Source organism: Mus musculus, chromosome 17, assembly GCF_000001635.26.
Source record: "Mus musculus strain C57BL/6J chromosome 17, GRCm38.p6 C57BL/6J".
NCBI classification, from domain to species: Eukaryota; Metazoa; Chordata; class Mammalia; order Rodentia; family Muridae; genus Mus; species Mus musculus.
In genome coordinates, this window is record NC_000083.6 from 64,626,915 (window position 1) to 64,654,137 (window position 27,223).

The 27,223-nt window shown below is 42.1% G+C and overlaps 1 protein-coding gene across 2 annotated transcripts in view; it reads left to right on the forward strand.

Moving 5' to 3' along the window:
* Man2a1 (mannosidase 2, alpha 1) overlaps window positions 1-27,223 on the forward strand; it is a 154,423-nt gene that overhangs the window by 26,227 nt on the left and 100,973 nt on the right. Inside the window, exons 4-5 of one of the 2 annotated variants that reach the window (NM_008549.2) lie at window positions 9,570-9,741; window positions 24,282-24,409. In NM_008549.2, the coding sequence (NP_032575.2) occupies window positions 9,570-9,741; window positions 24,282-24,409 (300 nt within the window). The remainder of the gene's footprint in view (window positions 1-9,569; window positions 9,742-24,281; window positions 24,410-27,223) is intronic. The other variant, XM_030249522.1, reaches the window with a different exon arrangement.

Here is a 27,223-nt window from a genome sequence, read left to right on the forward strand (position 1 = left end):
CCGAGTGACAAGGAACACGTGTCCCCTCTTGCATGTTGCTTATGGTTAGCCTAATACTTGCCATATGATAACTTGTCAGTACGTCAGGTCTTTTCTGACCTGTCTGCGTAGTCCTTTATGACACGTTCATACCGTACTCGCACCCACACTTGCAGGTTTGCATGTAGAAATATGCAGTGTTTTTACTGAGCCCAGTCCCTGAGGTTAAGCTCACTCAGGGCCAGGGCTTTGTCTCACAGACTGCCCTTTGTGGAACAGGCCAGCCAGCAGCACCTAGCCCATCATTCTGCTCACAAGTCACTGCAGTAATAACGGACTCTCTAGGTTAGGGTTAAACACTTGGCTTGCTGCCTGTCTCGGGTTTCCCATCGACTCCCATCTTTTCTGTCTCCTTATTCCTCCTCCTGTAATAAGCATCTTATTTAAAATGTGCTTGGCACTTTTTAGAGTAGCAGCAGAATTAAGCTCTTTGGGCAGGAATTTCTTAGATCCCTGTTTGTTTGCTTTATGGTTCCTGCTGTAGTATGTTGTTTTGTTAGAGGACATCCTTAATAACTGTTTCTGACTGCAATAAATGAATCTGTCTATTGGTATCCTAGCAACCAGAGTGGAATCTTTTGTCTTAGTAGGAGATGTTAATGACCCTCACCCTTAGGGTTTTCTCCACTTAAGTTAAAAATAGTGGTCAGAAACAGATCCGCTAAACCTAAGGCAGTTTTTGCCATGAAGCAAAATGGCACAGAAAAGAACCCACTGACTTTTTGAGTAATTTTCACTATTCCTTAACAAAAGTAGAATATTGATAACCTAAATTATCCTGTGAAAAATGGAAACATTCAGTCATGAAAAAAAAATCACTGTCTTAATAGGGAGAAAACAGAAAAGTATGTGCATGTGTATTCTAAGTCAAAATATGACTGTAATGGGAAATCTTTGTAGAATACTCCCAAATGAATGTGCAATTAGGCAATTTACTTTCTAAATGAGATTTATAGAGAGTTGTTTGCATTTTCTGCAGCAACAATTTAAAACAAGCTTTGGCTCAGTAGTTTGTTTCATCAGTGGATTTATGTCTGTTGGGAATAGAAATATTTGAAATAAGATTTTAAAACAAGTCCTATATTTGTCCCCTAACAAAGAATTTATGGTGTTTATATATACATGCATACTTAGACACACACACACACACACACACACACACACACACACACGTACATTCTTTTCTTTTCAGGCCGAGTTAGTATTAGCAGATAAGACAAGGTAAATTTTAAAAAAGACCAAAACAGTATTTTAATAAATTTCCTAATTAAGTCTCCTTCCAGGCCACAAGGATATATGTCATACAATATTGAAATGGTTTACAAGAATTAAAACAAAAATAGGAAAGAAATTGTTAGGCATAGGCTGATAACTTTGTACTGTTATGGATTTGAAAAGTTTCGAATCATAGACCATGAAATTAAATATGAGTTGATGGATATATGTTCATGTTATAGTTAATAAGCTGATTAGAACACAATTACAGCACCTTTGTATCTACAATCTTAATTCTTTACTTCCCACTAGCTAACCTGCCAAAATATTTAGTTGATTTTCCTTCAAAGAAATCACAGTGTTTGGAGGAAAGATAAGGAATACTGAATGGGAGGCTGAACAGCATATTGTCAATGAAGCAGTTTATAAAATGAACATTAGAGGAACCCCTCGTGGTGTGGCTCTAAACAGTAGGGAGAGCTAGTGCCTCAGGTAAAACTGTATAACAGTTTTCTTTTATATGCAGAGCATTTATAGCTCTTTGGAAAAAAAATATTGACTTAATGTGTGATGGAATTTTGCCTATTCTTAAAGGGAAGAAAATACATTTTTGTCTGTAGTATTACATAATAATTAGAAATAGATTTGTTTATCCATGTGTTGTCTGAAGTTCAAAGAATAAACACATGAAATCGCAGTGTGAATTTTCAGTTTTGGTCAGGTGTTGCACTGTTGGAATTTAAAAGTGTTTGGCCAGCTGTTGTTGTCTGTATAGATCAAAGTGGAGGAGTGAGGCAGTGAGGCGCACAGCAGTAGGGAGGTGGGGGTGTCAGTTTGGGGAGGAAGTTGACTCTGTTTAGCTAGTGGAGGCAAAACTGTGTTCTGTGTTCTTTGGTTTTTGATAGCTTCACCTCCCTCAACCCACGTAGCCTGCGCCTGAGAAGGATGGAGAGGTAGGGTTCTTTGGTCTTGTACCAAGGAAGGGGAGAGAAGCCAGTTAAGCCACGTTCATTTCAGTGGTGTAGTACTTTGTCGGGTGGCAGTGAACAAGTTCTCAGATGTCTGACTCTAAAATCCATGTTCTTGCAATGAGTTATCCTGTTTCTGAGGATATTTATTTAATACAAATAGGTTCTATATCATATTTTGTAGAGATTAGCCAATTTAGCATGTTTATCTCCATTTCTGGATTGTTAATTAAATTAGCAAGTAAAAATTCGGGACGCCCAGTCAAACTTGACTGATGCATAGTTTTTTTAGTTTGTGTATTTCAAATTTAATTTGGTCCTATTTATATTAAGTGTTCACTTGCTGTTCATTTGAAATTCAGACTTAAGTTGGTATCTTGAATTTTATCTGAATGACAGCCTTTGAGAATTAAGTAACACAAAGCTTTGGGGATTCTGTTTTTTAAGAGACAGCCAAGCCCTGAGTATCGTGGTTCCTTTGCAGAGAAGGAAAGCTCGGGTGATTTGGGCCACCTGTGGCCTTCATGCTTGAGGAACACACAAGCCAGTTGTTCTTGAGAGATGCAGGTGCTCATAGTCCATCTCCTGACTTCTCTCATTTCTGCTTCCCTCCGTTCTAGTCTGAGCGTGTGAGAACTCACTAATGTGCTGGTAATAAAGGTTAGAACTGACACTTAGACTCTTGTCCCAGGCAGTTCCCACCATGCTGGCATTTGACAGATATTAGAACCGTTACTCCCCTCAGTGGCACTGTGGTAATCTTACACGCTTGTTTCATAGAAGAATGGCAAGAGAGAAGGTGAGGGACCTGCCTGTGGCAGAGTGCACTTGGCACACAATCCTGGCTTCTGAACCTCGACTTGAGATTTGCTCTTAAATATAAGACACCACTCCTGGGTAACATTACTGAAGCCACAGGCAGAGAGCGTCTATGAGGAAACTAGGTACTGTCATGGCTAACATCATCTATGCTGGTTTTATTAAACACAAAGATAATTTTATTAACTGTCTTGCAGAAGTGCACACATCGCCATGCTCGTTCCTGTTCTTTTTCCTTCTGATGTATTCATATTGAAATGATGTCTTATCTTTGATAGGTGGGTGGTGAGTGGCCCTCCTTGTTGCTACATTTTCCTTTATGGTTAGAAGTGATTTAGAAGTGAAACTGAGATACTTTGCACAGCTTGTATGACCTGAAGTCTGAATAACTCAGCTATTTACCAAAGAGTAACCCACCGAGGTCTTTAATATGAAACTCTTCCACCCATTATTTTAAGCAACTGTGTTGGGGAGGACTTCTCTGGCTAGGTGGTGGTAGGAGATGTTCATAAAGTCCACTTTCCAGGGAAGGGGAATAAGCTTAACATAGATGTATAGTTTGTTTGGGAGCCCGATCTCATAATTTTTAATATCAGATATCAAAGTACGTGGTGTCCTACAGGACTTAGGCAAGCAGTATGTGCAAGGAGCTCGGTTGGGCACAGCACAGCTGCAAGAGGAGCCGCCTTCAGCTATTCTTAGGGAGAATGCAGATCAGTTCTGTGGTGTGGGATGACATTTCCAGTGCTGGCTTCTCAGATGCATTAAAACTCGCCATACCTCAGACAGCTTTACAGGAGTGAAGCCGATATGCTCCAAAGGCTGTTAGGTGACGCGGAGCCGCCCGAGATGAAGGGATCTGCTTTTGGAACCTGAGTTCAAAGCATTCAGTTTTAGAGGACTCAGCAGGTTTGTAAGTTTGCAGAGTCTTTTCGAGAGCCTCAGCCTCGTTCTTTGCACTCTTCACGTCCTGAACACTTTTAGTCAGCCCCAGAGTTCTCTTCCCTTTGCCTTGTGGGCCTCTGGTCTCCTTCAGCCGGTTTCTGCTCCACTGCGGAACCATTTAAAACAGAACTGCGGAGTCCTCCTGTTCTGCTTCAACTTACCATGGAGTTTGAGCCTCCCAGTCTCCGTGTAGACGCGGCCACACAATGAGAGAAGACCGTAGCTTCCTTCTTCCTGTGTTCTCTGAAGAAAAGACAGTGACAAACTTAGTTGTTTATCGTTTCTCATGTGTTCTTGCCTCTGTCTGACGATGCGAATCCTAACACTCTTCTGCTATCCTGCCAGGACTCCACTATTTCTCTTCTCCCACAGCATTTTGTTCCGAGATTCTCTGTAGACTCTGTTTTCATTTAGCTCTGCCTTATTACTTACTTAGCCCTTATTAGATACTCAATACATGTTTGAATGAGTAAACTGGAATGTTAATTAAAGCTCTTCCAGTTTATTAGGGGGACAGAAGGGCCTAACATATAATAGAAACATTGGAATTAAAATTAATCAGCAGCATAATCAAATAATGGTAATAACAATTAAGATTAGATGCTGTCCCTTAAGTATAAGGTTGAATGTTGCAGTTTGATATTGAAGGATTAACAAGTGATGGGAGAAACCTGATGATCATTTGCTGATATGGAAAAACTTTATTACCAAGGTAAAGGTGCTTTCTTTTAAAAATAGAGAACTCCCTTTGTATTTATCGTTAAATTTCAGGATACTGTAACAGGGCAGTAGAAATAATTCAGAGTTTAAGTTGCTTTTTTTTTTTTTAAATGAGATCACCAGTGTGCCATTTACCTGAATATAATTACTTTCAGCTCAAAATCTTTTTATGAATTTCTAAAACTTACTGATTATTTGACTTTTGAGTAGAATTAATGGTATTTTAAAAATGTGATTGTAGTAGCCGTGACCCTCACAGGACAACAGTGCTTTCAAGACAGGTTCCTTTTGGGAGGAATGAGCCCACTTGAGACTTTTTCCCCTTTATGACAGGGTTTCTCTGTGTAGCCCTGGCTGTTCTGGACTTCACTCTGTAGACCAGGTTGACCTCGAACTCACAGAAATCTTCCCGCCTCTGCCTCCCAAGTGCTCAGATTAAAGGTGTGCACTATTTAGGCTGGCCTACTAGTGACCTTTAAAATATATATATATAGTGGAACAGCTTAAAGATACCAGGCAGTGGTTATTCGGGAAGCAGACTATAAACATGAAAGTTGACTGTAGTCAGTTGTGCCTTTGGTTTCATTCTAACTGAATACATTGTCCTGTCACCCATGAGCTTTTGTTTCAGTCCTTTGGCTTTGTGTTTCATTCATCTGTAATGTACAGGCTTAGCTAACTCTAAGAGTCATAAGAATCGGTTGAAGAATTGGTTGTGATGTCTGTCCAGTCCTGGCTCAAAATTTTTCAGGAACTAGAGCCAAAGTAAATGAAGGCCCATATTCTTTGTTTCTAGATATTTAAAATCATAAATCAAAGAAACTGATTGCAAAGATCTGAGATGGAGAGATGAGGCGAGTGGGGAGTCCCTCTCACCTGAAGTCATTGGGGTAGCCCAGTGATCTGATAGAGCAAATGTGGGTTTAGACTTCTCAGGCGTCAGTTTCTCACACAAATGGCATGGCATATTTTGGAAGAGACACCTCCTTGTGGGATAACCCAAACTCTGTTTATTCCCTGGACTGGGCATGTCCCCAGCCAATAAGAGCTGAGCATGCATACAGTATAGCGTTATTTATATACTGTTGAATGGTGGCCTCTTGGATACTCTCAGGTCTGAAGGTTCTACAGTAGGGCTGAGTGTCCTAATAAAGGCTTTCTAAGGAGGGACCTAGAAGGGTTTGAAAGCCAGCTTGGGGCTTTTGGACTCTGATTTCTAGGCTGTGGAACTTAATGGGCAAGGCGCACTCTGATTGGGCAAATAGGTACTGTTGTAGAAAGGGCTATGGTCCGTGGAATAATGAACAAATACTCCTGGAGCTCTGTTCTCTGACTTGGTGCCTTCTGCCTAGGTTCTGGGGTATGGTACTTTGTTTGAAAGGAAGTGTCCCTTCAGAGGTTTGGATTTCTACACTTCCATGTTGAATCCAGAATTCAAAAAACAAAAATAGAAAGCATGGTTTGCTAGTTCATAAGTGTTCATAAGTTCATAAGTGTTAGGTTGCTTAAGTGCACATAGAGAATAAACAGGCAGAGTTTCAGTGCCAGTAGAATTGGGGTTCACACTGTCTCTGTAGAACTTGTGATTATTTACTCAACTTAACTTTCTGACTTATTTAAAATAGCTGTTAGTTCTCTTACGGGTGACAGCATCGCTGCTGTGAAAAGCGCTAAGCTGAGAGATATCCTTGCTGCCTTTCTGGTCCTGCTTCAATGTCTGAGTGTATTCAAGGGAGAGAGAAGAGCTATGAATTGACCATTTAAGTAAATCGGTTTGCAATGCAATGTCTTCAGATTATTAAATCTAGAGGTAGGAATATAATTTTATATCACAGAAAATTCATCCCATGCAGCTTTGCATAAAGTATTATCTTTCTGATTGGTCTCACGTTAATATGCAATTGTAGTTTTTCCAGTAATTTAGAGGAAGAAAGAACCAATTCAGGGTAAAAGGGAATACTTGATTAGTCTATTGTATAAGAGCAATAAAAGCTAATTTACTGTTATATTACTCAATATTGAAAGCTGCAAGAAACTCTCAGTTCTTTATTCATTAATCGTGCTACATTGTAGCAGTATTTGTATCATGCTATATTGTAGCAGTATTAGTGTCAATTATAGATGAGTTTTATGGAAGGCTTTTTAGTTGACGGCTCTGAGCTTGTATTTTGCCTCACGTAAATATCTTTGACATATTTTTTGCCTGATTGTTGAAGGGCAAATGAAGTGTTGAAGGCGGAGTGGATGAATCAGGCATTGTAGTTTCTCCCTGAAAACTCTTGTGATAAAGGGTCTTTGAAATGCACTGATCTCTGTCAGGAACAAGTTTCTGCTGTTGGAATACATAGTTACACTTTTACAAAGGTCTTTGACAAAAGCAATCCTCTTACTTTGCCTTTTATGCTGGATTTTGGGAGGTTTTTTGTTTGTATTTTGCAGGCTTTCCACTGCCCAGAGTTCCTTAATTTTGTTCAGAGGATTAACATTGGCATTTGCTAGAATTCACACAAGAGGTACATGCGATATTTTAAAGATGACTATTCTAATGGAGCCCTTCAGGAGTTTCAGTGGTCCTGGGCCCACACATGAGGTCGTAGTGTTTGCTTTTACATCCATGGATTCAGCTTGATCTTGCACTGTGTAGGTAGAGACAGACTATTAACTCAAACAGTGTGACGGGGGCTGATAAATCAATATAGGAATTGAGCTTTTAAAAAGAGGTACCATTAGTAGTTCTCAGGCTGCATTAGTCTCCGTGCCTCTGTAACAAAGCACCACAGCCTGAGAGGCTTCAGTGCAACTCAAGGTCAGAGACTGTGAGTCAAGGGTTTAGCACTGGCGGGCTGGGGTTTTTTTTTTTTTTTTTTTTTTTTTCCCCTTCCTTTCTCCTTGGCTTTTGGCTTTTAATGACTTTTTTTTTTTTTTTTTTTTTTTTTCTCCTCTGCCCTGGCAGGTTTCTCTGTGCCTGGACCCTGGGTCCTAGGATTGTCTGAGATTAAGATCCTCTTTCATTACATTATTTTTACCTTTATTAATCCCAGCACTGGGGAGGCAGAGGCAGGTGGATTTCTGAGTTCGAGGCCAGCCTGGTCTACAAAGTGAGTTCCAGGACAGTCAGGGCTATACAGAGAAACCCTGTCTCGACAAAACAAAACAAAACAAAACAACAACAACAACAACAACAACAACAAAAAAGACCTTATTTTCAATACAGTCACAGTCTGAGGAGGAGGAGGAGGAGGAGGAGGAGGAGCTAGGATTTCAACGCCCTTTTAGCTTTTGCCTTTCTCAAATGTGTCTAGATGGGAAGGGTCAATGCCACCAGGCTGTTGATAGGAAGGAAGAATAATAGTCATTCTCTTACTTTTTAGGTTCCGTGTTACCTCCTCCTTCCATGCTTGGCCTCGAGCACTGCTATCTTCAAACTTGAATATGGGGAGAGACGCACCCTCATTTAAGGGCAGATAGCAATTTCTTTCTTCTCTCTGGGAATCTAGATAGAGGTCCTGGTCTAGTGCCTGATGCAGGCTTGTCATCAGTGTCCTGATGAGACAAGGCGGGATTCCTTACGCGCCGCTCTTACAAGCGAGGCCTTTTAATCTAGCATGGAAAAATTAAGGTCACCAAGAAAACATTCTTCGATAACAAGCCAGCCCTAGATTAAGAATGTCTTACAAAGAAAATCTGATGTCATACTCCTATTTGGCTCCCAGTGTCAAAGCTGAGTTTTGCAGGTGGCCAGCAATCGGGAGAAGTAGCCACAGCTGCAGACCCTTTCAGGATACACCTTTGGAGCAGGTGTCTTATATGCACTTCCCTGGGGACCTTTAACTTCTTCTTTTTTTGATTTCCACTAGCAAATGCAGTATAGGCCCAGAGTTAGAATTATAGGCAAACAAGTGCCGTTTGGACTCCCTGTCCTTCAGGTCTCTCGAATTTCAGTAGCAGGTGACAGCAGTTCACCATGGATGTAGGAATGCTCTTCCCTTAAGATTTTAGACATGAGAACAAGTCATCCCCTGTGGGGTCCACTTAGCCCATCACCTGTCTGTATAGTTGGTGGCTGTGTGCCCTAGAGCCTTTGCCATCCTAGGCATACATCTGGTAGTCCTGAGCTTGGGCTTGTGAGTCTTGTTAAGAGTGTCTTGTCTAGCTCAAATGCGAATGGTTTGGGGGACCAATCTCCACGTAATTTGGGAAGTCGATGGGTAAATTAGGGAAGCAAGTTCTCTACTTGCCGGGGCGGGTAACGTTGACATGTTCACTTTTGTTGTTTAGTTAGTGTGACTTTATGCTCCTAGAAAATGGCCCGATGACATCTTTTGGGAACAAAAGCCTGTTTTTTGGCAGGATGCTGTGCTCAGTATTCATATCAGCGCTGTCATCACGGTATTGCTTTGCTGCGGGCGTTACGACTTAGCTTGCATGAGCCTTCCTTTGTCTTAGTTTTATTGGATGGGTGGGGAGTTCAGATGTATGATGAGAGGGACCACGATCCCAGATTATGAGAGTAATACTTGTTAGTACTATTTAGATAAAAAAGCCTTACCTGGAGTGGAGATAAGTAATTGAATTAATTGTTAAATATAAATACCTGCTTTTTAAAGCCTTAGTTAATTGCTTTCATTTCTCTCTGAATTTTTGTGCAACCTCTAAATATTTCATCGTTTTAGTGGCAGTAGTTTTCCTGTCACCTAAAAGAGAATTTCACTAATTGAACACAATTGTTAGCTTTTAAAATGTGGTCTTTATTTGAATGAAGGAGCTAAGGGTATCTATCCAATGGTAACTCGGTGGAATGTGACTAAGTTGAAATCAGCCATCTCAATCGGACCTTTGTGGTGTATTTGTGTCTTGATTTAGGTTGGTTGAAGACTTTCAATGACTACTTTAGAGACAAGACTCAGTATATTTTTAATAACATGGTCCTAAAGCTGAAAGAAGACTCAAGCAGGAAGTTTATGTGGTCTGAGATCTCTTACCTTGCAAAATGGTGGGATATTATAGATATTCCGAAGAAGGAAGCTGTTAAAAGGTTTGTTTCAAAACTTTTTGTTTTTTTACTTTGGTGATATTAAAGATCCATAATAAACGTGGAGTTCTGAGGTGAAGTCTTAGCTTTATGGCTGACAGCCTTCTTCTCATCTTGCACTGTATTGATTTTAGGTCCTTCCAGATGAAGGGGAGCAAAGCCTTTTCCGCTGAAATCCTTATGCTCATCTCTGTCCTAGAAATGGGCGTAGTTATTTTAAGGGCTTTTCAGAAGGGTCACTGCTTGGTTTTCTAAATATAAATGTGCCAGTGTCACTGCCTCTTTTCAACGATGTAAATTTTCAAAGCCATGGCCAACATGTCTGAAAAATAATGTTTTTATTTTTTGCCAATAATTTTGTGTATTTTCTTCTATCAAAAAAGGTGTTGGCTTTATTTTTCTTTTGGTGGCGTGGCTCAGTGCTTCATTTTTATTCATTTGTAGGGCTGTATCTTCTCCTGAGGATTTTATGTCCAGTTTAGTTCATGATACACAGATCAGCTTTTTATGTGATGAAAATGTTAGACTTTTGTCTTTTGCCATTGCTGTCAGAACTAGGTCTTTCTCAATCTACAGTTATGGTAAAAAGTTGATTTTTTTTATCTTCTACTTTTATTTTTAATCCCGAGATTTTAAAATCCTCATTTAACGATTTAGCAGTTGATATTTGGGGAGCTTTCTGATCTAAGTGCATTTGCTCTGAAGAGCTAGGCCTTGTGAGGGATTGTTCATTTATTGTGTCTGCAGAGCTCTTGATAATGTAGTCACTGCTCCGAGGACTGCCAGTCGTGACTGGTAATCCTCTGCCCTGTTCTGTGACATAGGCTCTTGCTTTCCGTCCAGACTGGCTCAGTGAGGGTCCCTGTGCTGTACCTGACAGTGCTGGTGTCATCCCTGCTCAGGACGCTGCCTGCTGAGCCCTTTGTACACATGGTGCAGCTCTTGAGTTTTAATGTGTCCAGACTTTTCTACTGATAGGAAGTGGCATCTTTAGTTCACTAAAATATTCAATTACTTAAACTTTCTGATGTGTTTCATGGATTTTGATGATGCTTGTCTAAAATTATTGGAATTTTATAATATTTCAATAGCTGACAGCTTAAATCTGCCTTTCTGTATTGAAAAACCTTTTCATGAGTAACAATTTAATTTTCCCAAAGGGTTTTAGAAGTAATTTAAGTTTCTTCCTACCTAAAAAAGTATCTTTAGATTTTAATGGATTGACATGAGTATTTAAGGGTAACTTGAGGAGAACTGATGGCTACCAAATTCACTGGAGATTGTCTTTCCTCATTGGTCCTGCATGGATAGCTAGGAGAGAGATACAGACTCCGAGGACATGAGAATAAACCGAGGAACTAACATGGTCATAGTAGAAGCCATTCCCCCTCCATCACAAGTGCTGCCATAGCAACAAGGGTTGACCGAATCCAGTTCACACAAGAGATTTTACAATCTGCAATTCCAAAGTGTTATATAATGTATCCTGACTTTCTATAGTAATGCTTTAGATTAACATCATATTCTCTCTCTCTCTCTCTCTCTCTCTCTCTCTCTCTCTCTCTCACACACACACACACACACACACACACACAGAGGAGAGGGAGGGGGAGAGCAGAGAGGTAGAGAGACTAACAGACTGAAGTACATGATATACACAAGCATAGAGCGGGAGAGAGAGAGAGAGCGCCACACAGTATTCTGCACCCATAATTTAGAGCCGCCTACCCTTTGCTACCGTTTAAAACTCTGAACTCTTACAAAGTTACATAGAGCTGGTGTTTGCTTTATTGCCAGCTCTTCAGTGCCAAGAACTCCGATTTAAGAAGAGTTTTGGTTGTTTACATCTTGCTCATTGATACATATTTTCTAAAAAGTAACAAAGTTAGAAATTGCTTAAGTTTGATGAATCCATCCCACTTGTAGGTATTTTTGTTTTCAAAATTATTTATCTGATGTTATTTTCTTTATTTTAAAAATGAAACTGCCTAGAACCTTTCATTATTTTTGTCTGGCTTTGCTGGCCCCCAGACCACCCAGAGGGAATTTCTGGTTTACTGCTTTCACCCTCTCTCTTTTCAGCTCTTCATCTTTTCCTAATTCGTTCTCCCTGCTTGCACTAGTGCTAAATTGGCAGTCCACCTGTCCTCAGACAGGATGTCACTGCCTGCTTTCCTTTCAGTACTATTTTAAATAACGAGTGTTGTGGGTTGTTTTGTTTTGTTTTCTCATATTTTCTCTAAATGCTGGAATATTTGGCAGCTGTACTTTACTGTTTTGTTTTTTTGTTTGTTTGTTTCTCTTTTGGTTTTCTGACTTGAGCATGCTAGAGAATACTTTGCAACCCGTGAGTGCTGGTTTCCCAGTTGTATTTATTTATAATTATCGTGGATGTCTAGTGGTCTGTGAGTATGACCTCTACACGTTTCGGTCTTCCGAGAGCAGTGTTGAAGCCTGTGTTGGTGCCTGAAGAGGGGATTGTTTTACATGCATCTCATGGGTTAGCATTTTATGACTGCTGTGTGCAATCAGCTCTTCTGCCGCCATGTTCCCTTCCTAAAAACCACTGCTATGCACAATCACACAGTACAAGCATGGGGGTCATGAAGAATAGGTAAGTGTGGGGTGCCGAGCATTCAACAGTGTCCTTCATGACACAAAAGACCCTGGAAAAGGAGACCCAAGACAGGGCCCAGTCCAGTTTAGTTTGCCTGTGCACAGTCAATCGGTGATGAGTTGTACACACATGTTACAAAAACGTCGGTTGCAGTGTGCTCATGGATGCACGTGTCAGGAGGACAGAGCTGAGCTACCATGGGACCCCGGTAGTGTTTTCTGGCAGCTAATGCAGTGGGTATGTATGAGTCTGACTTGCATCATGGTGAGCTGAGCACATTGGTCAGAGTCCAGATGTGTGCATCCCTGCAGAACTGGACTCACCTAGGCCCAGTCGTCTGCCTTCAGCTTCCCAGGGACTAAATCGTACAAAGGAACTGCAAGTTTTTCCCTAGTTGAACCGTCAGTGCTTTGGAACAGATTGATTTGTGTCATTGTTTATGTGTTTTGTATGGGCATGCAGAGGTCAGAGAGCAACTTGTGGGAGTTGGTTCTCTCCACATGGTGTCTGGGGATCGAACTTAGGTCTTCAGGTTTGATGGTAAGCACTTCTACCCACTGAACCATCTTTCAGGCCCAAACTCCTTCCTTTCTAACGCAGGCATTCATAGCAGAGCTGACAACACTCTAGTGCTCTTTCTTTACTAGAGTTCGTTCATCATCCCCTGTGCTTCCCGATCCTTTGCTCATCCTTTCTTCATCTGTGTGTCCATCCATCCGTCTGTCCGTCTGTCCATTCCCCACCCTCCACCCCTCTCCCGACAGTCCTGAAACTCATGTACAGGACAGGGATTACAAAGTTCTGGGCATTCCCACGCTATTAATTCTTCTTCATAAGAATCAATCATCTCCTTTGGCATTGAAGAATTGGCTTCTCATTTAATGGCTTGTCTTGCTGTCACTACCACTGCTGCTGCTCCTTTTAACTTTAAGACCAGCCTATTTGGGATGGAAAGTATGGGCAGGCTGAGTATGGCGGCCAGGCTGCCTGGGTTCAAATCCTGACAAGTTTCATTATTTTGGGGCAAATTATTTAAGGTTTCTGCATTGCAGTGTACTTGTCAAATTGAGTCCACAGTGGAGCCTAGTCTGTTGGAGTTTTATGAGGACTGAGTTAATATAAACACGACGCTTACTTAATATATTTCATTGATTATTTTTGTGGTGCTGAGAGTCAAACCCAGGGCCTCTTCAGTACTACATAAGTCCTTTGCTACACACACACACACACACACACACACACACACACACACACACACCTAGCCTGACAGAGGCTTTTAAAGAATTACTAATAAATATTAGTGGCTCTTATTTTTAAAGCTTTTATTTTCTACTTGGAATATTTTTCTTGGACACTTCCTGCAATTTTTAGTCTTGAAGTCATGTTGAAAGTCTTCATCTTTTAATAGGAAGTTAATTATAAATCTATGTTTCTGCTCCGTCTTTAAAAAGCTTGCTTATATAATGCTTCATTGAAGATTTTTTTTTTCCTGTGCTCAGAAGCTTTTTGGTATTCAAGAACATGAAACTGTTTAAGTTTCCATCCAGCTACTATGTATGGAGCATGGAACTTCTTATTCTTTTTCATCGACACTTCGACCTCTTCCACATTTGTTTTCTACCGTTTTCAGCTGGGGGTTGCTTTTGTCTCTTTTGTCTTAGAACCCCAGGATCTGACTTTTGGTCTGCTGCTGCTCCTCCTCCTCCTCCCCCTCCTCCCCCTCCCTTTCCTCCTCCTTTTGCATCTCAGTGTTGCTTTTCTCACTGTATTTTATTGCATCTTTGGTGTTCTTTCTCAAGGATGCGCCCCGCCCCCATTCTCCATTGAGTTTTCCTCTTCCTCTCATTGAATGCTTTGCCTTAACTTTAATTATGGATGATTGTCCATAAGGCCAAGCATTTGTGCTCATTCTTGAGTGTGAACAGTTTTATCCATCCCTGGAAATTGTCCAGGAATCCAGTCTAAAGTGCTTTACAGCTCTTGCTTCTCCACACGTTGTCAGGTTCCTTGCAGTGTTGATCACATGACTTCATCTGTTTGTCCTGGGAGATGGTCTCTCAGGCAGGAAGGTCCTGTTCTCAACCATTCTGTCCTTCACCAGACAGGAGAGCAGACCCAGTCCCTCAGCATAGTAATTGTCAGGACTTTGAATTCCCAGTGAGATGAGGGTTGCCATTAGCGGGGAGGGGAGCAGACAGATGCAATCTGTACTTCCCTGTTCTGTGCTGTGGTCCTGTGGACCATGCCTGCTGACCTCATTTTCCTCCAGCCCATCATGGAGCCTGGACTTTTAGCCCTGTCCTTGATTACTTGTGCTCTGGCAACTTTCCCCAGTGCAGGTTCTTTTCTGAGAAAGCTAGGTGATGTCCCTCCTCTGCTCCTTTGTTGGAAAAAGGAATCCTAGAAGAGTTTTCAAGAGTTGGGAGTCCAGCAGGTGGGCCAGAGGACATGGAAATTGGGAAACGGGCTGTTTAGAAGTCCTGGAGAAGAACTGCCCGTTGCTGTCATTTGTCTCTTTCCTTTGGTGAAGCTGTGGAGCCCTGAGTCTGGACTAGCTTTCTTGCGTGTGCCTGTCACCTGTAAGCTGGGTAGGAGATAAGGGCTGTGACTCCATCAGTGACTTGCATGGAGTCCATCACTGATAGGAGGTAGGAGGGTACTGTGCTTGCAGCTCCCTGTGCTTGGTAAAGTGAGGGCAGGCTTGGATTCCATACATGGCGGGTCAGATGCTGCAGGAAGCAAAGCTGGATCCTGAAACAGCAGACCTTTAGGAATTAATATTCCCCAAGCTTGTAGAGGAAAGGGCAGAGTTCCCTGGGCTGATGAGGAACTGGCCAACCAGAAGAGACTTTAGACAGGTCTAACACCTTCCACACACATAAATCAACACACGCCTGTCCCATATGTCTTGGCTCATCTCTTCTATAGAACTGTAACACTGCTAACACTGGGAACATATCGCAGGCTTTCTCTCTCCACTTCTGGATAAACTATAAATCCATCCATTTTTTTTTTCTTCACTAATTATCATTTTCTAACTCTAGAAACACAGGAAAACCAAGGTAGGAGGTTCATGGTTTGGAGCTGATAAAAGTGGTGTGCATGGGGAGAAAATTCTGAAAGGAAAGAGATTGTGGTTAGTGTCCAACATTCAGCTTTCTTACTGGACTTGGCTCTACAAAAGAGGGACAGTGCTGGAGCCTCTGAGAATCAAGTTCATGGCAGAGCACTCTGGCTTTTCAGGCAGTCATCTGTGAGCTCAGAGAGAAATGATGGTCCTGTCTTGGCTCATCCCTGGTGTGTTTTCATCTCTTGTTTTCTCCTTGTCGTTGTCCATTTTATGTAGGCAATGCCATATAAAATGGTTAATATCTGCCTGGTTTTGATGGGTGCCAAAATGTCCCTTTTGTATGATTCATTTCAGTATTTAAACCCGCATGGTAATGGTGCACTCAGTCTGCCGTCTTAAGAAAGCTCTTTGGAAGCTGCTTCTTTGGCTCAGTGGAGGGAGCGGAGCCATTTTGCTTAACCTAAATAAATAAATAAATAAATAAATAAATATAAATGTTTTCAGAAATTTGAGTTTTAGTTTTATTTAAATTTTTTGAAATTTTCTTCTAGCTATAAATACTCACCTGCATTCACTTATGCCACCTGACTGTAGATCTAGTTCAGGGGTTCTCAACCTTCCAAATGCTGTGACTCTTTAATACAGTTCCTCAATACAGTTATGGGGACTCCCAACCGTAAAATATTTTCATTGCTACTCCATAACTGTAATTTTAGTACTGTTATGAAAAATAATATGAATATCTGTACTTTTCGATGGTCATAGGCAACTGCCAAGAAAGGGTCCAACCTCCAACCCCTTGTCCCCGGGGGTTCCAACCCACAGGTTGAGAACCAGTGATCTAGGGCAATGGCATTTGTTCTCTTACTTGAACTGAGAGTCCACAGTGTTCCTAAACAACAGGCCATGTCTGTGCATTTTGCAGCAAACTTAATACAGCCTCAGATTTTTGTTCTCGTCATTTAAAATTCTTAACTAGTAAATAGATAACTGGCAACATTTTGGGGGCTCCTGTTGTAATGTTTGTACAATGTTTTATTTTTCCTCTTTATAAAAATGAGCTACAAGAGCAAATGTTGAAACCTAAACTTGCAAGCTATCTGCTGTGTGGCAGCCTCTGGATTCCACTGGAGTCCACTGAAGCCTTCCTTGCCCCTGGAAGAGCACAGATTGATGCTGGACTTAATAGAAACAGCAGACGTGTCATGCGATCAGTCCCTCATCGTGATGCACCACTCAGCATTATAAACCTTTAAAAATGAAACTCAAGTTAGCTAACAGAGAGATCCATGCAGACATGTGGAACATGTTGCCTTTCGTAATTCAGAACAATTTAACCAATTATAGTTGCTGTGCCCTCTTGGAGCCTTTGTCCAGAGGATTTCAAAGAAACTCCCCTCCATTAAGCAGTCAGCACGTTTTCTGTACAGGCTTGTTTTGTTTACCTTCCTGGCTTTACACGTGGCTAGTTTTGGCCGTCTGTGGTGAAGTGCTGGGTAATGTTTCTAATCCGCTGGGATGTGAAGTGGCTGACTGATGCTGTCAAGTGTTGCCCCTTAGCTTTTCCTTTGGCTGACAGCTCTGCCCTGGGCCCCAAGATAGTGGGATGGTCTCTATGCTGCATCTCTTTCTGCTGTCATGACCAGTGCTTAGTGCAGAAACTCGCTGACTGGCTGGAACCTGAAACATCGTGTGTTCATGTCTTGACCAGCTACACTGTGTTGGTTTTTGCTTTTGTTTTTTTGTTTTGTGTGTGTGTGTGTGTGTGTGTGTGTGTGTGTGTGTGTGTGTGTATGTTGTGAAATATACATTTTGTGTTTGCTGCGCATCAGTCAGTGTAGACTGTATTTTTATCATATTTATGTGCTCTGACACTTTCCCAAGAAGGCACAGGCTTTTCATCTGATATTCTAAGCACCCTGTTACCTTTTCTTCAGTTTTGTATTTAAGTAAAAATTTCACTGAGCTTAGAAGCATTTGATGCTTCTTGCTTAAATCCTAAGACTTAACTCATGCACACTTTGGGTTTTCCCAGAAAAATGGGCCATTCATGCTGTTACACAGACTCATTATTATACATTTATACCGGTCAGATTTTATGGGGTTTAATCAAAGGCTGCTGTAAAATTTGCAGAGAGCGTGAAGTCAGTGTGTTTTGTGAAGTTTGAAGTCAGCTGCAGATTTCAGTGGTGTGAGGAGCCTGCAGCGTTTCATCAGAGCAGAGCATGCAGCTCTGAAGTGACTGCTTCCTCACCTGTGAGGTGACACTCGATTTGGGATGTCCAGTCACTGTTTTTGTTTTTGAGACAGTTTCTCTGTGTTAGTGCTAGTTGCCCTGTCTGTGAGACGAGACTGGCCTCGAACTTGTAGACATCTGCCCACCTTTGTTTCCAGGATGCTGTTACCAGCACTGGAAGTACTCCTGAGTCTAAAGCCCAGACTTGACTTCCTTCATCTTCCGTGGTTAATGGTTTGGTAAGATCCCAAGCCTGTTGAGTGTGTGCTGTGTGCCAGGTGTGTTCAAACCTCAGCAAACCTCTGGCTTTTACGGCCTGAGGTGTCTTGTTAGTGGGCATGCAGGAAGGGCCAGGTGTCTTGTTAGTTAGTGGGCATGCAGGAAGGGCCAGAGCATGGATGCTTCCCTAGAACACAGTGCCTTGCCCAGTTAGGCTGGAATCTCAGCTCAGCCTGCTCTGGGTTCTTGGACTCAGACCTCTAATCCCATCCCCAGTTGTCTTCCTGTTGCCAAGCCTGCACTTTGCTTTATCAGCACAGTTTTCTCCCCTTGTTATGTCTATGCTCTAAGGTGCTTTAGTGACGCTCAAAGGTCACAAAGTGCACCCAGTCTTTGACGTCGATGTCTTGTTCAGCTCTCAAGTGTCTGCCTTTGTCTCTGGCTGCCTCCCACCTTACATTTCACCCTTATGTATGCCTCCTTAATGCCCTGACTTCTGGCATACCGACCTGCTGCTGTCTTCATACGCGTTATTGTTTTATGCATTGAGTAATTTCATACGTAATCTTTCCCATGACTCAGGGAAGGTATTATCTTACCTCAGAAGCCTTCCCCTACTGACTATGTTCTTCATTGGACAAATATTTACTGTGCTAATATCCAGGGTAAGCTCTCAGTGAACAAAGAGGGCACAGTTAAGCACACCATTATAAAAGCATGTTGTTTTCAGTGAGGTTTGGAAGCCTGCAGTATTCAGGATGTGACTAAAACCCCAGTCAAGGAGAAGATGTGAGAGGATGGGGAAGACACTGGAGGTTCTGAGGAGAAAACTGTGATGGGCGAGAACTTGGCACCTCAGACACTGGAAGAGATTGGCTAGGTGCAGCCTCACCAAAGAGGATATAAGATACCCTTCCGGGCTGTTAATGTTGATAGCAGCAAAGGTTGGGGAGAAGGTGCAACAATGTGAACATGGTAGTGGCTTGCTGTTGGAACTTAAAGGGGTGACTTCCAAAGACTTCCAAATGACCATATGTGTTGTGTGTGAGGAGCTGATCTAGAAATGGACCTGAGAGAGAGTCTTTTCATATTCACAGCAGACTTGAAATGGTTCAGGTGTCTGCAATCAAGATGGTAGACTAACACACCAATAGAATCCTATTTGGCAAGAAAAGGTGAATTAGTGAAACACACTTCCGTTTGGCTTTTCCAGACAGGGTTTCTCTGGCTAGTGCTGGCTTTCCTAGAGCTCTATTTGTAGGCCAGGCCTCGAATTCCGAGATCAGCCTGCCTCTGACTCCTGAGTGGGGAGAGTAAAGGCATATGCCACCACTGCCTGGCCTTGAAGTACATTTCTTGAGGAACTTTTAGAAAGTTTTTAATGAAAGGGACTTAGCTTAGTCACTGCCAGCTGGTGACCCTGCAGTTTATTCCTTGTCCCTTGCTAATGCAGGGTGTATCATTTGTCTGTGGTCTGACTTTTCTGAGTGACTTTGGGTGTCTATGCAGACTACAGTTGGATAGATCGTGGGGGCAGCCTGGGCTAATACCTTTTTCAGACATCTGGCTTCTCAGACTGTTGTACAACCTTCCGATCTTTGGAAGCTGATGGGTGAGATGTGGAATGTCACTCTCCATTCAGCCACCCAAATGAGGTTACATTTTGTTTTTTAGAGATCAGTTATTTCTGAAATCTCGGACACTTACTCTTTGTTTCTCTTGTGTGTTATTGGTGCCCCTTTCTTACCTTGCTATGCTGTTAGGGGCTCCTACATGGTAAATGATCAACAGGGAGTTCATGCCCTTCCCGAGCTTGTGATGTTTTGGATGGAAACGACAGTGGAGATGCAGGTGTATAATTAGTGTCAGTTATGAATGCTATGAAAGAGAGTTTTAGGTTTTATGAAAGGTGATAGCTTTGTTGGGGTTTGCATAGGATGTGACGGTTGGTAGTGCGTTCCTAAGAGCCAGTGTTAGACCAGTGTTAGAAGGGCGGATGCTTTAGGTTGAGAAGATACTGACAACAGGTCAAGGGGAGGGGACACACCCAAATGAAATGAGGAAGGAGTAATGCAGACGACTCAGTTGTTTTTCTTATACTCCATCTTTGAAGGCTGGCATTCAGAATATTAGAGTATACAAGGATCCCAGATTCACATATGGAAGGGTTTAAAACAAGTCTTCCTTCTGCTTTCCCACTGGATACTGCACACAGAAGGCTTGTACATCAGGTGTCTGGGCATGAATTGATTCTGTGGGAGACACCATGTAACTAATTTTGCATTTAAGAATGGAACCCAGTGTGTCATCTCCTATCATTTCAGATTTCTCACAATGCACGATTACAAATTCATCTCGCTTTCTCATGTGAGATTAATTTGTGACTCTGTGAAGCTTGCTAGATGATGCATTGTTTGCTACCAAGTTGTCTGTAACAATTTCCCCATTAGGGAGAAAAGCTCTTTGAGTATATCCTTCTGTGTGTGACCAAATTCCAAATGTCTGATGACTCTTCGTGGAGGAAGACATGACACTCTCTAAAAATGATTTACAGCTTCTTGAGCACTGCAGTCAATCCTGAAGTGTAAAATCTGTGTCTTGGGCAAAATGAGCAGTGACAGATTCGCTCAGCTTATCTCTGATCAGTTACTTCTCTGAGCGCTTTATACCCAATCCCCCAGCACTGCAGTAGAGACGTGGTTAACGTCCTCAACCAAGCAGCTAGCCACCATTGTAGAAAGTGATGTGTGAGCCTTGGCGGTTTTAAACTTAGCAGCTCTCAAGTGGGCTCTTGAATTCACTCCATGCGTATCTCTCTTCCCCTGTTTGCATGTAGCTCTCGTGTCTATTACTTAAGATCATGATGTGTATGTTGAAAAGTTTCCCAGGAAGCTGAGAGCCTTCCACCAGTAGAGAGACTTAAGAAACCAGCTACACAGGACAGACCTGCATTGTTTGCTTGTCCCTCTGCTTCTCACAGAAACGCTTCATCCGATGCTGCTGAAAGCCAAGTACACAGAAGTGCCAGGATTTAAGTGAACACTTCTGTAGGGACAGGTGAATCCCACCCTGGCTCTTTTTTATTATGGAAGTCTAGAGAGTTCAGTTACAGCCTTATTCATTTTCATGTGACGGCAAACAACAGGGATTTTAAGTATGACACCTCTTGTACTCTCACACAGTTTTTTTTTTTTTTTTGCGTGCAACCTTTTTGTTCTTGTTGACCATGGTGAGTGGGTGAATGGTCACAGGGCAGGTTTTTCTGTCACCGTCAGAAAGCACTTCTGTCAAGCTGAACCTTCCTGAGACATTTGGCTTTATAATCTGTTTTGGGGGATTTTTTTTTGCGTGTTTTTGTTTGTTTGTTTGTTTTGTTTTGTTTTCCTTTTCTAAGGGTCACATGGCAGGTAAACAGACACCGCCATGGAATAGGTAAACTCACTAACCTGGTCATTTCTGTCCCTGATGTAGTACATAGGCTGTGGCTGCATCTTTAAGATTCACCACCAATCAAAGAAAACACATGGTGGGCCTTGTGGCTCTAGCTGCATATGTAACAGAGGATGGCCTAGTCGGGCATCAATGGGAGGAGAGGCCCTAGGTCCTGTGAAGGTTCTATGCCCCGTATAGGGGAATGCCAGGGCCAGGAATGGGAATAGGTGGGTTGGGGAGCAGGGGGAGGGGGCAGGGGTTAGGGGATTTTCAGAGTGGAAACTAGGAAAGGGGATAACGAAATGTAAATAAAGAAAATATCTAGTAGAATATATATAAATATGTAAATATTTATATATATAAAGATTCACACTGTTTTCTTCCACTTGATATTCTGCCTTGTCGGATTGGATAAACGATGCTAAGATAACTACAGTTGTTCCTTTTATGTCATGCTTTTGATCTGGTTTCGGCCTGCTCATGCAGATTTTCTTAAGAACCTACTGTTTTGTGGGGGAGAAAAGCACACATTTTATAAAAGTCCCTTGGTTTCTATGCCATGATCTTGGCTTTTTCATGTGATTTTAAAAATTCTCTCTGATGCCTATATGAATGCCAGTATTTGAACAACCCACTTTTCAGCTTTAGAGTTGGATTCGCTTTTGTGTCCTGAATTAGTTACTCTCTTCCAGATGTTTCTTTCGGATGTACCTAAAACTTCTCTTCAGTCGCACTCCTCTCTTCCTACCTGACCTGTAGCTGTCCTTAAGACTTCCTTTTTAAAGGCACCATGCCCTTCCAGCCTGTGAGACGGAGGTACTCCTCATCTGACTTCCCGTTGCTCTCCATCCCCCCTGGAAGCCCAGCTGTCCGTCACTGGCTAGCCCAGACTCATGCTCATTACTGCAAAGCGACTTCTCCCACCTCTCTCGCGGTATTCATTAATATCTCTCTATTAAACCCAGACTTGGGAACTCCAAGCCACCTCTGTGCTATCACAGTGGTCACCTCCTCTTGCTCTAGTCCTACTCAGATTTCCCAGAGATAGGTTTTTATCAACTCCCTCTGCTCCTCTTGCATGTTTTCTACCACTGTCAACATAATTGGAACTCCATTCTAAATGACCTGATCCTGACTGATTTATGTTATATGTGAGCCTGACCTAATTTAATCTACTCGTTAATTACTAATGTTAAACGGACAGTCTCGTGCATCTATTTTTCAAAGCAGGGTACTCAGTGCCAGGCATGTGATGGCACATGCTAATCCCTGCTCTCCTGGTGCTTGCCTTCTGTTGGTGGGTAGGAGGGAGAGGCAGATAGGAACAAACAGGCAATTTTAGTTTGTGATAAAGGCTATGTTGTTGTATATGGAGGAGGTATGGAGAAGTGCTTAATTGCCTGGGGACTCATGGAAACTTCTGGATCACTTATATTTGAGTGGAGACACTAAGGCAGCTGGAACCATCCAGGTTGATGAAGAGGAGCAACGGTGAACTTGCTTGGTATCATGTAGTAAGAAAGAGGCATAGTCATTAGGGTAACCATGGCGTCCAGATGAGAGCCCAGTATTTATCAGAGGAGCATCCATGGCTTCCCAAGGAAGGGGATTGGCTAATAACAGCTGCAGCTGGAGAAACTCTTGCTGTACATACTATTTAGGGCTTCTCTTGCTGGACTCTTCTTGGAGAGCATTCAGGTCTTTAGGATAGGAGGGTTTTTGTTTGTTTGTTCTTTTTTTTTCAGTTTTTCATTGTCAAACAAAACTTGACATGTTGAAAAGGGGAAAAATTGTCTTTGGACTTATTATTATTTTCTTCCATTTCACTCTAGTTCTTGTTAACTTGTAGGTTCTGTCTAGTCAAGCCCAGGAAATAATTTGTCTTTAGGCAATTATATCTGAACATTTCCAAAATACATGTTGATTAGGATAGTCAGATAATGAAATCAATAGCATGTCCATGTTTGATGGGCAGGGGTTATACTCTGCATGCCAGCCCATGCTTACATGTAGGTACCAACCTCTCCTTTTGAGGACAACGGTCAGATCCGTGTGGCCTCTGGAATGTGGCAAAGATAGACCTAAAAGTCAGCACAGAGCAAATAGCTTTAAAAAGCCTTTTGTCCATGAGAGAGGAGGGCTGTATTGTCATGGACGTAGTTGGCTTCTTAAATAAATGCAAGTTTTAGAAATCCCAGCTCCTTCAGGTCAGGTCATGTCTTGATGAAAGCCTCCTGACTCTCGGAACTTCCACACCTCACAACCTGACAGTCTTTGATATTACAGATACAGGCTAAGGCTCTTCTACTTCTTCAGATACTTTCAACTTACTGGTAGTTCATAATTTTCTTTTCTTCTTAGAGAAAGTTATGCGAATAATTAACAATTAGTACTCATTGTCTTGTATGATATTATTGCAAAGGAATGCTCAACAGACAAATAACAGTAATGACACAGCTTTTTCAACCCATCATAAAAATAGGAGCGACGTAGCCCACGATTTAGTAAAAACGGAAGCATGGTAGTTAATTACTATATTTGCCGGAGCAGTGTGCTTAATTACCTTAACTGTGTTCCAGGGACAGAGGTAAATGCCGCTTTTTATATGGTATATTGGAACAGACGCCATCCGTGAAATGGCAGCTCTCCAGCCAACACCAAGCACATGGCCTGAATACAGTGCTCTGTGAGATTCAGAAATAAACCACACGACTCCTGTCATGAGGAGTCTGTGCTGTGCCTGTGTGGAAGAAGTGTCCTAGGAAAAGAAGGGTCACCCAAGATTCTTTAATATGAGCACTTCATCCCAGGGGCCTGCAGTTGAAATTCAATGACTTATTAAAAAAAAAACAAAATTCCCCCTCCCTCATGTAACTACTGTCCATTTGTAAAGATTGATCTTAGACGTTTATGTATTGTATTTTCTTCTGTGAGCTCTGTTATCTTAACTCTATTTGTTTCCTCCCTAGTTTACTACAGAATGGTCAGCTGGAAATTGTGACCGGTGGCTGGGTTATGCCTGATGAAGCCACTCCACATTATTTTGCCTTAATTGACCAACTAATTGAAGGGCACCAATGGCTGGAAAAAAATCTAGGTATGTCTTTATATCTGTTCCTCCTCTCCCCCTTCATTTGGGCTGTCTTGGGAAGGGACACTCAGGGGATCTGAACTAATTTTCCTAATAATTGTTGAATAATTTATCCTTCATTAATTATATTTATTAGGCCTCAATTATATAGACATGTGATAGTTTCATTGAATATTATCCAATTTTTCTTTATATATTACTTATTGACTTTCATTTGTTTAGAAGTTTACTATTTTACTTACATGTTAGCTAAGACTTGTTGCTAAGAGTCAAGACCCTATTATTAGCTTCATTCAAATTGACGGTGGGACAGAAAACAATAGAAGGCATTTATGTGTTGTATCATGGAGAATCCTGGACCTAGAGGAGTTATGGGAGCTCCAGGTATGGTTCCTTCCAGGGGACGTAACTTACACTTTAGAGATTGTTTCCTTGGTCTCACCTTGTTTGTGTGTTGGTCTGTACCCTGCTTTTTCTAGGTAGCTTATAAGAAAGATGACCCTAGGCCGTAGAAATACTACCCCCCACCCCCGCCTCCAGGATGAGTTTTGTTTTGTTTTTTTGTTTTGTGTTTTAATACTTTATCTCATTGGCCCACAAGCCAGGTGCTTAATTCTGAGATGCAGGACTGGTTTCAATGACATTGCTCTCCTCGGGAAGTGACTGCATCACACCTACCTGTGATGGCGGGGCCTCTCTCTGTGTCACTGGACCCATGGGTAGGATGCTGGCTGACAGCATCAGACATCACGTACAATTCACCAAAACCGAGCAACCACTGGCATCTTCTCTATGCCTGCCACTCGACAGGAAGCCCTTTGCAAATATTTCATACCTCAGTATAACTTTTATGCTTTTCTTTATGATCAGCATCTGTGATTTTTATTGAAGTTATTTGTGGGTAATTTTATTTTGTCTCCATTAGGAATCAAAGTCTCTCATTATTACAATTATTTCTTTCCTTTTTATTTTAACACAATTTTAAATCTACTGAGAATTAATCCCAGAAAGCTTCCACACATGCCTGACATGGCACATTCACGTCAATCTTTGTTCCCTTCCCACCCCACTGTGGTGGTGGTGGTTGTTTTGGAAACCTGGAGAATTCACTGCAGATACTGCATCTGTGGAAATGCACTGCTGCATCTGGGCTGAGATTCTAACCTCAAAAGCCTTACTTGTGAGTCTGTCCTTGGCTGCTCCTGGACTCTTGGATTCTTTACATTCAAGTGATCTACTGCTTTTAAAAGCATATTGTGTGTTTAACATTTGCTTCCCCCAGGAACCTGACCCCTTAGTGTGTGTGTGTGCTTGTGTGAGCAGTGCCCTGTGGAAGTTCCAGGCACTGAATGTGTGCTGAGTTTCTTAGTTGATGGTGTGTCACACAGCTTCTTCCTATTGGTTGCTAGAGGAATTACATGTGCATGTGGGGCCCACACTTTGGAACATGACCTCCTCTGGATGTGGTCCATGTTCCTTTTATATTTGGTGCCCTTACTCTATCCTAAGTCATAGCTGTGTGATAGTGTTCTGAAGTTCCTAAGTGTGTATGTGTGTGTGTGGACAGGGGTGGGGGTGGGGGTTGGGATGTAAAAACAGGATCCATTTTTTTGCTGCATACAAGAAACACACCTCAACATCAAGGATAGACATTACGTCAGGGTAAAGGATTGGATGAAGATAATTCAAGAAAACAGACCTAAGAAGCAAGCTGGTATAGCCATTTTAATATCTAACAATAGACTTCAAACCAAAGTTAATCAAAAGAGACAGGGAAGGACAGTTCATACTAATCAAAGAAGTGTCCATTGAGATGACATTTCAATTCTTTTTTTTCATGTGTTATATGCACATATTCTATATTTTAAACTTTTCATTGATTCTTTGTGAGTTGCACATCATGTACCCCAGTCCCATTCATCTCCCATCCCCTTATATCTACATTTTATCATTGCAAACTCCTCACTAAAATGCAACACGCACACCGGCACACACACACACACACACACACCACCACCACCACCACCACCACCACCAACAACAACAACAACAACAACAACAAAGACCGATGTATAGAAAATATCTCATCATGGAAGCTGTAGTGTGTCACAGTGTGTCCCACCGTGTATCCTCCTTCCACACATCTTCACTTGCAAATATTCATTGCAAGAGTCATTGGTCTGGTTGTTTATCATTGGTCTGTGAGACCTCTGGCTTCTGTGACAGCATCAGTATTGAATCCTCACTGGAACTCCTCCTAGTTATCCTGTTGTTGCCCTGTGTCATGGAGATCCTGCAGCTTTGGATCTGCAGGACTTGCCCCCTTCATGTGATTTTGGGGTAGGCCAGTTCCAAGCCTTCAGTCTGAGCCTGGGTGGGAGCTGCTTTGGCTAGGTCACCCAATGTTGCCATCATCAGGAGGCAGGGTCAGCTCTTGGGGCCAGCTCCACTGTGCAGGGCCGCTCTCCCAAGTGCTACAGCCAGAGAGGGGCCGGGCCAGCTCTCCTGCTCTCAGGACTCCAGGGCCAGTTTTCCTGAGTGCTGCAGGTGGTGAGGCACAGGGACCCTAGGCCCAGTTCTCCTGACTGCCACAGGTGGTGAGGGATGTTGGGAGGGGATAGCACAGGCTCATAAGCTCTAACAACTCAGCAAGCCAAGGGTGATAGTGTGGGACTAGGGGGAAACTTACTGACCTACTCAGGACATCCCCTTTCCTTAAATATTGAAATATGTCCTAAGCTAAGAGATTCACTGTATACAAACATGACTTTCAGATTTTTCTTAATGTTTAACTTTTGTTGAGATATAGCTTACACATGG